At 44.5% G+C, this 17215-nt stretch overlaps 1 protein-coding gene across 4 annotated transcripts in view; it reads left to right on the forward strand.

Moving 5' to 3' along the window:
• Positions 1–1161: 1161 nt before the first annotated feature.
• Positions 1162–17215, forward strand: part of LPGAT1 (lysophosphatidylglycerol acyltransferase 1) — a 129748-nt gene continuing 113694 nt past the window's right edge. For 3 of the 4 annotated variants that reach the window (XM_084623055.1, XM_084623054.1, XM_084623057.1), the window contains exons 1-2: positions 1232–1365; positions 3646–3913. In XM_084623055.1, the coding sequence (XP_084479181.1) occupies positions 3676–3913 (238 nt within the window). In that variant the 5' untranslated portion in view covers positions 1232–1365; positions 3646–3675. Of the gene's footprint in view, positions 1366–2044; positions 2222–3645; positions 3914–17215 lie in introns of all 4 variants that reach the window. The other variant, XM_084623056.1, reaches the window with a different exon arrangement.

Raw genomic sequence — 17215 nt, forward strand, 5'->3', positions numbered from 1 at the left:
CAGACATTTACATGGATCTCAAGATTATCCAAAATTATTATTGATAATTCTTGTAAGGGATAGTAAACCTAATGCCTCTGACTTTAAGCCAATCTCTAACAATTAAAGTTCAGGATGAAGCCTATCATGGGTGGCAGTTTATCCCACATCTGCCTATGACAAGCTTCTTACACCTTCTACTGAAGCATCTAGTATGGGCCGCTCTGAGACAAGATACTGGATTAGATTAGATGGATTTTCCCCCTTCTGACCCAGATAACAGTTCCTGTGTTTGCAAAGCAGAGGCCTGAGACTGTGGAATGTCTACTTGAATACATATTTCTAAAATAATAATTGTCAATTAAAATACTCCTATCACTGCACCACAGATAGATATGGTCATGATTTATTAATAAAACCTAACCCTAAACTTTAAAGGAATGTACAGCTTTGATTTTGTTACATTCTAGAAGTGAATCAACATTTATTTCTTAAACCTGCCATTTCTTTGGTAGTGAGATCTGGGGCAAAAAAGAATATGCTCCAACCAAACACAAAAGTCTCAGAATGGGGCCATTTAAAAATGTTTATAATGTGAACTACTTAAAGATCTGTAGTTTTTCAGATCATTCCTATGTCCTCAGAGCAAGTGCTGGATGGAAGTGGAGATGTTTGTTATGTACAGTTTCAGAGTAGCAGCCGTGTTAGTCTGTATCCGCAAAAAGAAAAGGACTTGTGGCACCTTAGAGACTAACAAATTTATTTGAGCATAAGCTTTCCTGAGCTACAGCTCACTCCATCGAGTGAGCTATAGCTCACAAAAGCTGATGCTCAAATAAATTGTTAATTTCTTATGTAAACAGCGTGTAATGCCATTGTCATATGCAAATCTCCACTCGACCTGAGCTCTGCCTCCGGTTGCTCTACGGCATAGCCTGGGGCTGGCTCTCCTGGGCCAAAGGGAAAGTATTTGGGGAAACTGGAGCGCCTCCTGCTGGGTGCTGCGCCAGGGCTGCTCTTGCCCTTAGCAATGGGCGTGCGAGCGCCAGGTGACCCGAGCGCCGGTGGCAATGGGGAAAAGGATGCCAAAGGGCTGGGCGTGGGGAAGGGGAGGAGCCGCCTGGTGCTGGCCTGCCCGCCGGGGGCACAACCAGCCTGTGCTCATTAGAGGGAGCTGTCGGCCGGAGGGAGCCGCGCTTGGTGCAGTGTGAGCCCCGCTCCTGCCTCTTGCAGCCGCCGCTTCCTCGGGAGCGAGCGCGAGGGGCGAGCCGTCACGGCGGAGACCCAGCCCGGCTGCGGGGGTGGTTAGGCAGCGCGAGCCGCCGGCGGCATGAATCCCTCGGGCCCCCGAGCGCCTACCCCGGGGACAGAGCCAGCGAGGCGGAGGTAGGGAGCCCCGGCACGGCCTCTGCCTGGGAAGGGAGACCCAGCCCGATGGGTGTGCGGGAAGGGGCCCGGACCCCTGCTGCTCCCCGAGAGAAGCACCTAGAGCTTGGGGGGGGGCACGGTCCCCCCCCGTCGCTCCTCCCCCGGGATCCCCTTCTCGGGGATAGGGGGCACGGTCCTCCTCCTTGGTCCCCCGGGATCCCCTTCTCGGGGATGGGGCCGGGGGCAGGGATACCTCCAGGGACCCCCCATCGCTCCCCCAAAATCTCCTTCTCGGGAATGGGGGGCAGGGTCCCCCCAGCCTCCCCCATCGCTCCCCGGAGCTCCCCTTCTCGGGGGATGGGGATGCGGTGGGGGGGGGCCGAGCAAGGACACCCGCTTGCTGCTCTTAAGAGAGCCCCCTGCATGGGGGGGGCGGGGGGTGCCCGGCTGACCCTGGGGACGGTGCAGGATGCCGCCCCGGCCAGACGCGCTCCGCCGCCCGCGGCTGTCAGGCCGGCTCTCCCGGGCACGGAGGGCTGCTGCCGGGCGCGGGGAGGAGGGGCGCCGGGCGGGGGCGGCGCCGGGAGGGCGCGATAGGCCCGAGCCCCGCGGCAGCTGTAGCCGAAAAGCGGGACGGGGCCCGGCTGGTCCCTGCTGCCTGCAGGCGCGGACCGTGACCCCGCCCCTCTCTCCATAGGCCGCTGCAAGGGGAGTAGAGCGGCGGGAGCGAAGCGCTCCCGGCCCGTTACTCAGGGCCCGGCCAGCCACCTCCGGGTCCCTGAGCCCGCCGAGTCGCCTCCCGCCGCCGCCAACCGCGACACGCGCCGCCGCCGCCTCCCGCCGCGGCCTCCTCAGTTCCCCTGCGCCGCAGGAGGTGAGTCCCGCCGGCCGGGGTCAGTCACCCGGCGAACGGCCCTAGCCCCCGCTTCCCCCTCCTCACGTCCCCCCTTGGCTGCCCTGTTGTCCTCCCCTACTCCTCGCTCGCCGCCTGGCTCCCCCTCGGCGGGTCTAGCTGCGGGAGCTCGCCCCGCTCCTCCTCAGCCAGGCTTCGCCGCGTGAAGGGTGAGGGAGACCTTGCCTCCTCGGTGCTAGCTCTTGACTTTGGAGAGACCGATGAAGTGAGCTGTAGCTCACGAAAGCTCATGCTCTAATAAATTGGTTAGTCTCTAAGGTGCCACAAGTACTCCCTTTCTTTTTGCGAATACAGACTAACACGGCTGCTCTTCTGAAACGAGGAGTGTGTGTCATTATTTCCCCTTCCCGTTGTCCCGGTAAAACCCTGTTGCAAACAATGTATTTTCTCCCCCTTTTTCCGAGCGGGAGGAGGAAAATTTCTGAGCGTTCCTACCCCTTTTGGTGTGAGCCATGGCAAGTCACTGAGTTTGAAAGGGAAGGGACTACTACCCCATCCCTCCCTAGTTCTGTTGTTTGGTTTTCAGTGATCACTTGCTGCCCAGGGAATGTGTTCTCCAGGGTATGCTTATGTAATTTATATGATGACTTGCCTAATGTCCAGTTTGATATGTAGGCTTGGCAGAATTATTATTTTTATATATATATTTTTGTCATATAGCTGTTTGTTTTTAAGTATCTTTTCTATTTTTTATCCATTTAAATTTTTACAGGTGTGGAAAATTTATGGTAACTGTGGTCAGACAGTAATTATTTACTGATGATAGATATTGAGATTCAGAAAGTTAAAGCTTTATAACCATTAAAATACAAATTACCGACATAACATATTAAAGCAGAAAGTAAATATGCTTAAATCAATCTCTAATAAAAGTTCTTGCAGCATTTTTCTTACTTTGCCTATCTGTAAACTTCAGTTATCAATGGAAATATTTGTTCCTTGGTTTGTGTGTGTACAGTGAAACCAATGTCTACTGATAAAACGTAATCCTTCCAAGTCTATTGATATGCCACTTACCTTAGTTCATAGCTGCAGATTTTTTGTGTGACTCCCAGAAACTTCTCAAATCACAGCTTTTTAGTGCAGGCGAGTATCACCTTGATGGTGTATGGTATTTTTGACTTCTTTCTTTGTTTCTGTGGGACGTGGAAATGTTCAGTGTACTTTATTTTCATCCTCCAGTCTGACTAATTTTGAGGTATCGTAGAGGTAAATAAGGGCTGCAGATGCTTATGAAAATGGATTGGGGCTGAAGTAGGCAGCTTTGTTAAGGGGACAATATCTATCTCACTAGCATTTTGGCTCTGTAGAGAGGTGTTTTTGTTTTTTTCTTTTCTTTTTTATTCTGTAAGTAATGGCTGTATCTTGTTCTCCTTTTACTGTAGGAAGAGCCCACATACTCTGGTGTGAAGAGAATGGCTGTGACTTTAGAACAGGCCCAGAGGGTGGGCTATACACTTCTGAAAGGACTCCTGAGGTTCAGCTTCATGGTTGCCAATAACCTGGTTGCTATTCCATCCTACATCTTGTATTTAATTATACTGCAGCCTCTTCGACTGTTGGATAGTAAGCGGTTTTGGTATATCGAAGGAGTGTTATTTAAATGGCTTTTAGCTATGGTGGCTTCCTGGGGCTGGTGGGCAGGATATACAGGTAAGACTGTTTTAATACTTAAAAAAAAAAAAAAGTATAAGTATAATAATTAAAATAAACTTTGAAACACAGGCATTAATAGTGATGTATATTAATACAGTGGGATGATTTTTATACAAACCTGCACTATATTTCTGGATGGTAACATAATTGAATCTAATATTTATTATATGAAAACTGATCTTTCAAAAATATCTTAACATAATGCATAACATGTTTGGATTCAAAAGAACATATTAAGCAATAGAGGTTCTTAGCTCTCAATCAGTATTCTACTTTGTTAGTAAGATCCATGGCTTTAGGAGTGCTATTTTTTCAAGGCCCTAGATTATCTTGTTCTGATGTTCTGTGGAGTAGTAGCACCTCTGAAAAGAGTTATTTCTGTTGTGTATGAGGGTGAAATACACACACTTTGTATAAACCTCCTTTAAATATGCATGCAGTACATATCTCCAGATCATTTCTACTTAGAGCGATCAACTCACAAGAGTAAGCGGTTTGAATCAAGTTCATCTCTGAAGAATAGCTCTTATAATCCATATGAGTTGCAACTGGAATTTTCTTTTTTGCTGCTTCGGTCATGGATGTAGATGAAAAATAGAGACAACACTCTAGAGCGTGTAGGTCTTCGTTTACTTTTAGTAGAGCTAAAGTTTTGACTATATGGTTTTATATCTTGCGTGCATTACTTTGTAATCATTATTGAACTTCTTTTTGCCTCTTAGACTTTGTAGGGTCATCAGGGTAGTAGACTGAGCAGAAATATTAAGGAAGGTTCTAGACTTGTCCTTGGAGACACTGACTTTCATCTTGCCAGCTGCACGCTGTGCAAGGAAACAACCATCAACACTTTGGAAAGGGGGAGGTGGGTACAGTAAACGTTTCTAGAGAGAGCAGTATGTGAACACCTCTCCTAAAATTGTCTATCTCCCTCTTTCCTGCCCAGGATGCATCTACAGGCCTTTTCCATGCATTAAAGGAATGACAGCCTACAGCTCTGATGGAGTCTGGTCAGACTCCTAATTAGTCAGGATTCTAAGTGTTGACCCAGATGGATCTTTCTCACTTCCCAGAAAAAGCATTGATTAGGCTACAAGAGCTGAAGTCCCTGTGCTAATGGGCCTTTTGGTACCTTGTCATGCGTCTTTTCAAGATGCACATGTTCTGTGGATATTCTAGGTGAGCTTCTGGTTCTTCTTGAGCAGGTGGTGGCGGCAACAAAATTAGTTTCCAGGCTGTGGAGCTGGAACTGTCACAAACATTGCACTGCTTCAGAATTGTCTTGCCTGGTACAGCCTGAGCTTTTCCAGATGTGCTAGTCTTTTAATCTTTTATGTTTACATTTGCTCATTAAAAGAAGTCCACATGGTATTTGCAGTGGCAGGTGCTTTTTAGATGTCCACTTCAGTCTCTAACCACAATAAAGGAAAGCTCTTCCAACATGAAAAGAGGGACCTTTATGCTGTTGAGTGTGTGTGTGTGTGAATTGGATATGTGAAAGTTATCAGCATAATGGTAAGGTAAAATTAATTCAGCATATGACTCTGGTATGTGCAGATTGAAAATGCTAGTTAAAATTCAAGCCATTGTCCCATGAATATATGACATTCAGTGAATGCTGAAGTTAATTTCTTTGGGATCTATTCCCTGCTGACTGCAGAACTGTGTGGTTTCTTTTGCCTCTTGCATGGAAAGTGGTTTCGACATGATCTGCATACATCTGCTAATTGGCGTGCTGTTGCATTTTGACAATTTGAACAGCTTTGTTTTATTATTGAAGAACTCCTTAGTATATTTGTTTGTTTTAAAGTTAATTTGAATAGGAGAATTGACACCAGGGTGGAAGTATTCTCTTGGATGATTTTAGGGCAAGGGAACCCTATTCCTTGCTTTCTACTATGAATTAAGGCATTTGTCACTTGTGGAAGGAAGTCTTAAATCTGATACTGAGCCCTCCTTATCAAATAAGAGAATACACTTAAGTAGGTGCTGATAGAACAATAATATTCTGTAGGCTCACCTACAAAAGAGACAAAGGGTGCATTTCCTCTCTTTTTTTAGCTCTTCTTTCCTTCTCTCTAGTGAGGGTGCAGCATATTGTATATGTAACACCGACAGACTCTGGTTGTCAGAGAGCGGGATCAAACCTGGGATTTCTGGAGCTTAGTGTCGGAGCCTCTACTGCATGAGCTAAAAACTAACTGGCTGTTGGCTAAGGCTGTAGAGCAGACTCATTAATCTCTCTTTCTGCCTCTCTCTATGCCACTAGATGGGACAGAACACCACATCCAGGAGGTGTGTGGGTTACATATAGTTTTGGAAAATGTGTATAAAATGATTTAATTGTATGTATAAAATCTCCTCATCTGGAGTACATGTAATGTAGTTATATGGGGTCCGTCTGTTTTTTAAGATAGAGAGATGTACCACTTTCATTCAGAATTCAAGTGCTACTCTTACTGTTGCACATGTGAAGCGATTGACATTGGGTATTAGCTGATAATGTGGAAGGATAGAATGTGGTATAGAATACATCTATTTTTTTGAGTGTCCAAAACTAGGACTAAGGTTAGTTACTCAGTGCATACTAGTTCCAATATATCTTTTGTTCGCATGCATTAAAATTAGAGATAAGTAGTGATGGTAGCTGAATGTACACCTGTAAATTAAGTTGCATGTACTGACTATATGAAGGATTTTTCACTTTTCTGACCAGGAGAAAAGCTAGCTATTGGATATCTTTGAGTAATACTTTTCTTCTGAACTAAAGGGTATGCAAGATGCCACCTATATTTGATGTGGAGGATAACACTAATATGCCCTCTTTTGGCTAATTTTATGTAAACTAGATTAATTAAGAATGATGGCAGTGGGGTAGAAAGAAATAAGGTGGGTGGTTTTTTGACCTGAGAATGTTCTGCTTCAGGTGAAAGGTGATTTCTTTCTGCCCGCCGTGGCAACCACAACTTGGATATTGGTTTCATAGTCATAAAGATAACTAAATTTGGTTTTAAGAGCTGAGTTTGAAGATCAAACAAATTATATATATTTAAAATATACTAATATACCTAGTAGTTAGAACAAGGAACTGGAAGTCAGGATTAATAGGTTCTGGCTTTCAGCTCTGCCACTTAATTGCTATGTAACTATGGGTAAAAGCATTTACCCTTTGTCCATCAGTTACCCTATCTGTAACATGAGTAGTACTCTACTTCTCTAGTGTTTGAAGCTTTGCTAATGTTTGTAAACTCAGGCTATCAGATAGCCAGTGACACACATGCAAATAAGTATATATTAATAATTAATGGCCTAGAGTCTGGCTGCTTTTTTATTTTAGGGAAATGAGTATAATAGGGTCCAGGAACAAATGAGGGAAAGACCTCAAGTGTCTCTCTTTGCCTCCTTCCTTTGGCTTCTGTATTTTCTAGTCCCCCCATTTGCCCCATTCCTGATATTGTTTGGATATGGGTTATGTAAAGTGGAAGAGTATAACTGGGCAAGCTGAAAAGGGGAAGGAGGTTTAAAGAAGAATTAAAAAAAAAAAGGATTAAGTAATAGTTCTTGGTCATAACCACTTGCTCTTACTTGGTATTACAAAGGTTTCTTTATGCTCTGCTTTTTAACACTATTCATAAAAACAGAAAATGGAATAATCCATTTTTCATGCAGTATGTCCTGTGCTTTATTAAAGCAGTACTGATCTAGTACTGTCAAAGGAGTTTAGTGTAGCTTTGTAGATCCCATTTTCAAGTTTTCATAAACTAGCTTTAAGCCATTTTATTGTTCTCAGTCTAGGCACCTTTCTCTAAAGATACTTACAGTTGAAAGTGGGGGCTTTCAAAAGTAACACTTCTAACCGTTCTACTGTACTAGTTGTAAGCTGACCAGAGGGGTAATATTGATTTTGTTACTCCAAAAAAACCCCAAATAAATCTGAGATTCTGAGCTAGTCCAGGGGCCAAAGTTTCTTTACCTTACTATGCCTGTGATGGGGTTCTGAATCTGTTGTTCACTTTGTATATTGGTCATTATAACATTCTGGAGCGCAGTCCAGACCAGTGAGGGGTTGTCACTGCCTGCTCTGTATCCATGAGTGCCTCAAAATGCTCTGCTGCTGTAGCTCCCTAGTCTGGATGCTTACAGCCAGCGTACATGGAGTGTCTTGTGTATTAAGCAATTGACTCGGCAACTCTGATTCCAGTAGCCTGCTTGTTATACCACTGTCATGCTCTCTCCTCCACCGGCCTTACTTACATTTGTCAAGATGACCCCAACATCCTCCAGTCCCGAATTTTCCCCAAACCATGTGCTCTGCAACATCCAGCCTTCTCCTGGGCCATTCAGAGAGAGATTAAGGTTTGTTTGTTCTTTAAATACCCAGTAGCTTGCCACATTAACTGGAGTTAACCTTCACTTTAAATCAAACACAGCACTGGGTTGGTTTAGATTAAAAGTAGAACTGCACAGGGAGGAGTTTCTGAGCCCAGGGGCTCCCCCTGACCATATGCTCCCTGACCACCAGGCCCGTGGGCCTGGTGTGCTGGCTCCACAGGGATGAGTCCTGCTTTCTGTGTGTCCCCGCCAGGCTGGCAGCTCTGGGCGGCATTGCTTGCCCCCCCTGCCCAGCGGCTTCAGCCCTGGGCTTGTCTGCACTCACTTCGTTCTGGCAGCCCAGGCCTGTCAGCTTGCTGCACTTGGGCGGCGCCCCTCTCGACCACGGCTCCCTGGCCATGATTGTGGATCAGACTAGGAGCCCAAGTACATACCCAGGTGGTTGAGTGAGTTTGTACTTGGTCAGCTAGCCTGAGCCGCCACCATGACCACAGCTATTTTTAGTGTGATGGCTTGAGCAGAGCTAGCATGTATCTGTCTATCCGTGATGGGAGGCACACTCCTAGCTACAGGTAGACATGTCTTGAGTGACTGCAGGCTGCAACTGCATCTAGGAGTTATTTAAGGCAATAGAGGGGAAAAAGCCTTCTGGATAGGTGAAAGTGAATGAATGCTTCCACTGTAGGGGCAAAAGTGAAAGAACCGTATTTAGATTTTTAAGCTCTGTGAGGCTGGGATTGTCTTGTTTGAACAGCACCCAGAACAGTGGGACCTGGATTCTTATTTGGGGACTCTTGGAACTACTATAATTAAGTTTAGCCAGTAAAGGTATGATGATGTTCACCTTGGTAGAAAGGAGCTAGCTTCTGGTAGCAGTGTCAGTCTGTGTCTGGCCATCTGCATGGTCTCAGTGGCCACCCTAGTTCCTCCAAATCACCCATGTACTCAGCCAGCAGACTTTGTTGACTTTTTTCTCCACCAACACTAAAATCAGTTGTTGCAAGTTTTCTTTTAGATGCATAGGACTGGAGAAGCAGGTGGAATCTTTCTCTTATGGTGTTACATGACTGTCAGCCAGGAAGTAGAACAGGGGTTGGAAAATAGCTGATAAGATCTAAAAGTAAATGTTTTGCTGACCAATTTACATGACCTAACCTCTTCCCTCCTTGCCACCATTTCCTGTTCCCCTACTTCTCCCTGACCATTTATTTTTAATTAGGAATATTTCACGGTGTCTTAAGCAACAGTCACTGCCATAAACTAAAAAGAAATTGTCAGACATCCGATTTTTGCCACACAATATTAGTTTGATATTTTCTTTTAAAAACAAATCTTTGAGGATTAGCATTCATTTTGTATTTAGTGTTCATAAATGGACAAGCACTTTGTCAGTTTTCTAGTAAAAACACTTAATATTTTAAATAGCATGAAATACTGAATTTTGAAAAATACATATGCCTTCCTCTTTCCAAATAAAACAGTGAGGAATGTATTTGGTCTGTGGTCAGTTGCTTGGACATGTGAAAAGAGGTCTTATGTCACTTGAATGCATGAGAATTTGAAACAAGAATGACTTTATTGCCTCTGCAAGTGGTCATTGAAGGGCGGGAGGGGAAGGTGGTTCGCTTACAGGGAAGTAGAGTGAACCAGGGGGTGGGGGTTTTCATCAAGGAGAAACAAACAACTTTCATACCATAGCCTGGCCAGTCATGAAACTGGTTTTCAAAGCTTCTCTGATGCGCACCGCGCCCTTCTGTACTCCTTCTAACTGCCCTGGTGTCGCTGCGCATAATCAGTGGCCAGGCGGTTTGCCTCAACCTCTCACCCTGCCATAAATGTCTCCCCTTTACTCTCTCACAGTTATTGTAGAGCGCACAGCAAGCAGTAATAACAGTGGGGATATTGGTTTTGCTGAGGTGTAACAGTGTCAGTAAACTGCGCCAGCGCGCTTTTAAACATCCAAATGCACATTCTACCACCGTTCTGCACTTGCTCAGCCTATAGTTGAACAGCAGCTGACTACTGTCCAGGCTGCCTGTGTATGGCTTCATGAGCCATGGCATTAAGCGGTAGGCTGTGTCCCCAAGGATAACTATAGGCTTTTCAACATCCCCAACAGTTATTTTCTGGTCTGGGAATAAAGTCCCTTCCTGCAGCTTTTGAAACAGACCAGAGTTCCTGAAGATGCGAGTGTCATGTACCTTTCCTGGCCATCCCACGTTGATATTGGTGAAAAGTCCCTTGTAATCCACCAGTGCTTGCAGCACCATTGAAAAGTACCCCTTTTGGTTTATGTACTGGCTGCCAAGGTGGTCCGGTCCCAAGATAGGGATATGCATTCTGTCTATCGCCCCACCACAGTTAGGGAATCCCATTGCAAAGCCATCCACTATGACCTGCACGTTTCCCAGAGTCACTACCCTTGATAGCAGCAGCTCAGTGATTGCGTTGGCTGCTGTGATGCAAGGAGCCCCCACAATAGATTTGCTCACTCCAAATTGATTCCCAACTGACCGGTAGCTGTCTGACATTGCAAGCTTCCAGAGGGCTATCGCCACTCGCTTGTGGCGAGTGAACTGTGAGGGCTGTTCTCATCTTGGTATTCCTGCGCTTCAGGGCAGGGGAAAGCAAGTCACAAAGTTCCATGAAAGTGCCCTTATGCATGTGAAAGTTTCGCAGCCACTGGGAATCATCCCAGACCCGCAACGCTATGTGGTCCCACCAGTCTGTGCTTGTTTCCTGGGCCCAGAATTGGCATTCAACAGCATGAGCCTGTCCCATTGCCACCAGGATGTCCAAATTGCCGGGGCCCATACTTTGAGAGAAGTTTGTGTCCATGTCCTCATCACTCTTGTCACCACGCTGCTGTCACCTCACTACCTGCTTTTGCAGGTTCTGGTTCTGAACATACTGCAGGATAATGGGTGAGGTGTTTACAATGCACATAGCTGCCGCGCTGATCTGAGCGGGCTCCATGCTTACCATGGTATGGCGTCTGCAGGAGAGCAGAGTTGCAGCAGTGGCTGACAATGAATGCCACGAGAATAGATATTTTTAGAGAATGACTAGAGGACCTGCAAGGTGGATTCTTGAGAGCAGAGTTGAAGCGGGAGCCCATGACAGCCAACATGGAGAAATTTGTTATCAAGACAAAAGCAGGAGAGCAGAGTTGCAGCGGAAGCGGTGGTTTGATGATGACAGTTAGCAGTCCTACTGCACTGTCTGCTGAAAGCAGTATGGCGTCTGCATGGAAAAAAGGCACAAAATGATTGTCTGCCGTTGCTTTCACGGAGGAAGGGGCAACTGACAGCATGCACCCAAAACCACCTGCGACAATGTTTTTACCCCATCAGGCATTGGGAGTTTAATTCAGAATTCCAATGGGTGGCGGAGACTGCGGGAACTGTGGGATAGCTACCCACAGTGCAACGCTCCAAAAGTTGACGCTAGCCACGGTACTGTGGACGCACTCGGCCGATTTAATGCGCTTAGTGGTGGGACATAATCGACTGTATAAAATCGCTTCCTAAAAAATCGACTTCTATAAATTCGACCTAATTTCGTAGTGTAGGCATACCCTTAGACCAACTACAGACCTGTGTCATTTGAGGTAACAGCAGCTGATAGCAGTAATAGGTTGTCATCTTCTGTGGATCAGTCACTAAATGGAGATGATACATTTTGCCAGTGGGTTTTGCTGGCTGCAGAGGAATATTGAGATTTGTGAGATTCTAGGTTCTATTCCAGATTCTGAGAGGAGTATACTCAAGTGGTTACAGACCCTTATTCCCCTGTCCCTTTCAGCCTGGTCCGTTATTAGTCTTTTCTTCTCAACCTTCACTACCACACCCAGGCCTGGTTCATCACCTCTCTTCATTGTTGCTTCTTTGTTGTTGCTTTGGTGCATGAGCGGGAGGAAGCATTGGGAGCATAGGAGGGAAGTCTCTCAACAAGAACTCTCTCTGCTTTCAGACAGAACTTCAGAGAATTTAGTTGCTGAACTCTAACAACTCTCTACTCAGCATGTATAAAGGAAGATTTTCAGAGACATAACTTGATCAAGACAACTTTAAGTCTCTGCTCCAAAGCATTTAGGAGATAGGGGTTCTCAAGAAGACAATTATAAGAATTTTTAACATGGGCAAGAATCAGTGTTTCCCTATGCTCATTTTGAGAAACATCTGAACAACTTTTGCTGAAATTTGCCAAAAAACGTTAAGCCTGAGGCAAAACACCAGGCATGAAAAAATTTGTGAAATGTTAGTGTGGCAGAATTATAAACAACTGAAAACAGAGTCTTATAATGGAAAGTGTGGGACAACCTTAACCAAATATGCTTCGCTAGCTGTGATACCTATAATATAAACCTTGTGTAACCTTCCAAATGTGAAGTGTAGCACGGCTTTCATAGCCTAAAACAGTTCAAAGATGTGTGGATTGTTCCTGTTTGTCACAATGGAGTGAAAGTTCTGAGTCTAATGTGGACCTTTCAAGTTTCAGGTAACTTAAGGCTTGTTTCTGCTACAGAGCCTTACTGGGATAGCTATGCTGGCAGAGCCTCGTAGGGTAAGGTGCAGCCTGCATAAGGAGTTCTTCGGTCAGCACAGCTACACCACCTCCCTGAACCGTACTAGCTATCCTGACAGAAGCACTCTTCTGTTGGCATAGTTGCGTCTACACCTAGGTTTGACAGCAGAGCTGTGTCAGCTAGGAGATGGGTTTTTTAATCTTATTTTTATACCCCTAGCTGCCAAAGCTATGCCTACAATCTTTGTACTCTAGACCAGGCCTTAGGCATGTAATTGTGTCTCTAACCTGTAATTGCAGTTACCATACTGTGATTGCAAATTGGGTAATTTGCCTGAATTTAGAGTGCTAATTAATCTTCACTGGGACGCTGCTAACATTTCAAGCCTCCAGTCCCTTTCCTAAAGCTCCCATGTCTCATTCCTGTATGTATGAGTCATGGTTACAGGACCAACTGAGCCTTGTTCCTCTTTCTGGTCTCTGTTAGGGTACGTCCATACATACAGAGCTACAGCGGCACAGCTGCACTGATACAAGCGGTACTGCTGCAGTGCATCTGGTGCAGATGTTCTTTGTTGGTAGGAGAGAGCTCTCCCATTGGCATAAACCCCACCCCTCCCACCTCTGCGAGCGGCATAAGCTATGTCAGTGAGAGAAGCTCTTCCACCAACATAGCGCTGTGCACACAACTGCTTATGTTGGTGTAACTAATGTCGCTCCAGGGTGGAATATTTACACCCCTGAGCAACGTAAGTTTTGCCGACATAGGCTGCAGTGTAGTGCACCCACCCCAGAAGTTTGACCTCTTTCCCTTATCTGTCTTGGGGTGGAATCTGATTTTTCTTCCACTCTTAGAGCTTGTCTACAGAGGGACACTCAGGAAATCAACCAAAGATGTGAAGTTAAAGTTAATTAAATTCTTGTGTAGATTCTGTCTTTTAGGAGTTGTGGCCTTCGTTTGCTGTAACTTCCTCTTTCAGGGAGCAGGATTAAAGGTTCATAAAAACCTCCAATGAAGGAGATTCCACAACCTCTCTTGGAAGCCTATTACTCCAGAATGTAACTTTCTAACTAGGAGGGCTGTCTTTACTATTATCTAACCTAAGGCTATGTCTACACTAGCACTTTTGTCAGTACAAATTATGTCGCTCAGGTGTGAAAAAACACAACTCTGAGTGACGTAAGTTACACTTACAGAAACACCAATGTGGACATGCTATGTTGCTGACATAGCTACTGCCACTTATTGGAGGTGGTTTAATTATGTGGACGGGAGAGTTCTCCCCCATTGGCATAGAGTGGCTACACGAGCAGTCTTAGTGGTGCAGCTGCATCGGTACAGTTGTGCCGCTCTGTGCTCACTAGTGTAGACATGGCGTAAATTTCCCTTGCTACAGATTAAGCCCATTACTTGTTGTCATACCTTCAGTGGACAAAGGAGAACAATTGACCACTGTCCTATGTATAACTGTCCTTAACACATTTTCAGACCTATCAGATCTGCCCTCAGTCTTCTCTTCTCAAGACCCACTTTCTCAAGTTTTCTTTACCCTTTCTGGATAGGTCAGGTTTTCTAAACGTTTAACCATTTTTGTTGCTCTTCTTTGGACTCTCTCCAATTTATCCACATCTTTCCTTAACTGTGGCACCCAGAATTGAACACAGTACTCCAGCTGAAGCCTCATCTGTAGCTGCTTAGCATGGAACAATTATCTCCCATGTCTTACGGGTGACACTTCTATTAATGTACCCCAGAATTATGTTAGCCTTTTTTGCAACTGCATCACATTGTTGATTCATTTAATTTGTGACCCACTATAAGCCCCCCAGATCCTTCTCAGCAGCACTGCCATTTAGTCAGTTATTCCCATTTTTTGTAGTTGCATTTGATTTTTTTCCCCCTTCCTAAGTGTAGAACTTTGCACTTGTCTCTATTGAATTTCAGACCAATTCTCTAAATTGTTAAGGTTGTTTAGAATTCTAGACCCATCTATATATAGTAGTGAAAATATTCTGTAGATTTAACCACTGCTAGGAGTTCTTTTGGGGAATGACTTTTTTCTGAATTTTTTTCTGCGAAGAACTTAGAGTTTTGCTGTGATAAGCAATGACCCTCTCAAGTCCTTTGTGTTCTTGTGTCAATACTGCTTCCAAACTGTAAGTGCTAGCATGTGTACCCAATATGAATGTTTTTTTGAAAATCAGGTAGGCTAAGGCAGGTGCAGTCCTTTATTGGGTGTGTAAGGAAGGCCTTTTTCAACTTAAAAAATGCTAAATCACACTCTGCTGACCACTGAAATAGCTTCCCTTTTTGAACCAACCTGTGCAGTGGTTTTGCAATATTGGCAAACCCACAAATACACCTTCTGTAATAGGATCAGAGTCCTACAAAACTCTGTATCTGTGTCTGGCGAGTTGGCCAGTTCCATACAGCGTCTATTTTGTTTTTTTGAGTGGAAATGTCCCCGTCACTTGTACCCAAAACAAATTTACCGTTTTTATTTTAATAATGCCTCATGTTTCTTTGGGTTCAGTTTCCAGTTGACAGACTTCTGCTTATCACATCTAAATGTAACATTTCCTGGTCAAAGGTTTTTAGCATACACCAAGACATCATAATAGGCAGGCTGAGTGTGCATGGAGTAAGTACCCTCTCCAACATGGCAGGTGCATTGCACAAGCCAAAAGTCGTCATTCTAAATTGCCACATGCCTTGTTTTGCTGTGCAAGCAATCTTTTTACTGTCCTTTGGATCTGCTTCTACTTGCCAGTACCCACTTCTAACATCCAGTGGGGAAAATCACATTGAACTTGCATTTAGGATATCGTCCATTTGTGGTAACGGATAGGATCCTTTAAAGGGACGAAATTTAGTTTTCTATAGTTCACACAATCTGGTATTGCCACCTTTTTATCTTAACCGGAACTATGGATAAGGTTCAAGGACTGTTGTCAGGAGGGTAAAATTGAGCTTTCAACATTTCCTCAATGGCCTATAATGCCCCTTCCCTCTTTGCTACTAGTAAACAGTGACAGGGCTGTTTAATTGGCAGTTTCCTCCCCATCTCCAGATCAGTCTTGTGCTGGACCACTGCAGCATGATGTATTTCTTGGTTGGATCAGAAGAACATTCCCAGATTTCTAACCAGAAAGTCTCTTAGACTGTTCTGCTGTACCTCATTTAAGGGTACAACACAGTGCTGGAATAAGTCCAATACAAACTCTGGCCGGTCACCTTTAACTTCTTTTCCCCTATAGTTTTCTTTTATACGAGCATCTTCTAGATCCTCTGGTTCACGTTTTGTACACCATTTGCTGTTTTGTGACAGATGTGAGGCAAGCAAACAGGAATCCATTTCTGCTTCAAATCCACAAGAACTTTAAACAGCCAAGATTCCCTCTGGGACTCCAGGTCTTGGAGCAAGTTTTAACTACTCCCCTTCTTTCCTTTTGCTGGAAAATTACTACAGCATACAGCTGTTATGGGGTCTGCCCCTGGTGTCAGGACAGTTTGTTTGCAGCAAACCAGTTGCTTACCAAATCATTTGTCTCACCTGCGGATCATCTTTAAAGGGAATTTCCACAGACTGAATTTATAAGACAGCTTTCCTGGCATTTATTACAGTTATGAGCCATCATGAAATCAACTCTGATGATTACCTCATTCACTATCTTGGTATCCAGATTTTTTGCTTGTATTCCAGAGGTCCAATTTTTGAAACCCAATTTTCCACATTTTTGGACAGGCACATGTTCTCCAGTCACTATCTTAATTTGAGACTAATCAGGTGGTTCAGTTTTGGATACCCTATTTCTTACCTTATTAGTGTATTGGGTCTAATAACTTATGCTTGAGCCGTTGGCCGTTCTGTGGCATTGCTTCAAAGGGAAGAGGGTCGCATCCTCTAGGAATCACTAACACTGCTTTTTGCAGCAGTTGGCGTTCTTTGAAGGTGTCCCATTTATATTTATATACTGATCAGGTGCAACCCTATTACAGTATGAAGGTGGTGTGGCTGCAGAGAAAACACTTGCAGATCACCTTTCATTTTAATGTATTTAAAAAAAACACAACCTTTTTGTCTCATTGGGTTGTGGTACTGGATATTTGAATCTTTGAGTCCAGAAAAGTACAGATTAGATTTGATATAAAGTTACTAGTTTAGTAGGTTACGTTTTTAATGGAGCTAGTGATGACATGAATTAAATACTTGGGGAGGGATATAGTCCCCTTCTCTGTATCACTCCCATTAACTTCAGTGGAAATTACACGTTTAGAAAGACTGCAGAATCAGTCATGAGACTGGTGACTCAAATGGAAACTGCAGTAAGCATATGGTAATTCCTGTAACTGCCCCACCTGTGTTCTGCTAATTGAATAATTGACTCTACAAAGACAGTGCTGGTTCTTGCTGATTCTGGATCCTGTAGGCATGACAGAAG

This window comes from Lepidochelys olivacea (assembly GCF_965140295.1).
Source record: "Lepidochelys olivacea isolate rLepOli2 genome assembly, chromosome: 3".
Taxonomy (NCBI): Eukaryota; Metazoa; Chordata; order Testudines; family Cheloniidae; genus Lepidochelys; species Lepidochelys olivacea.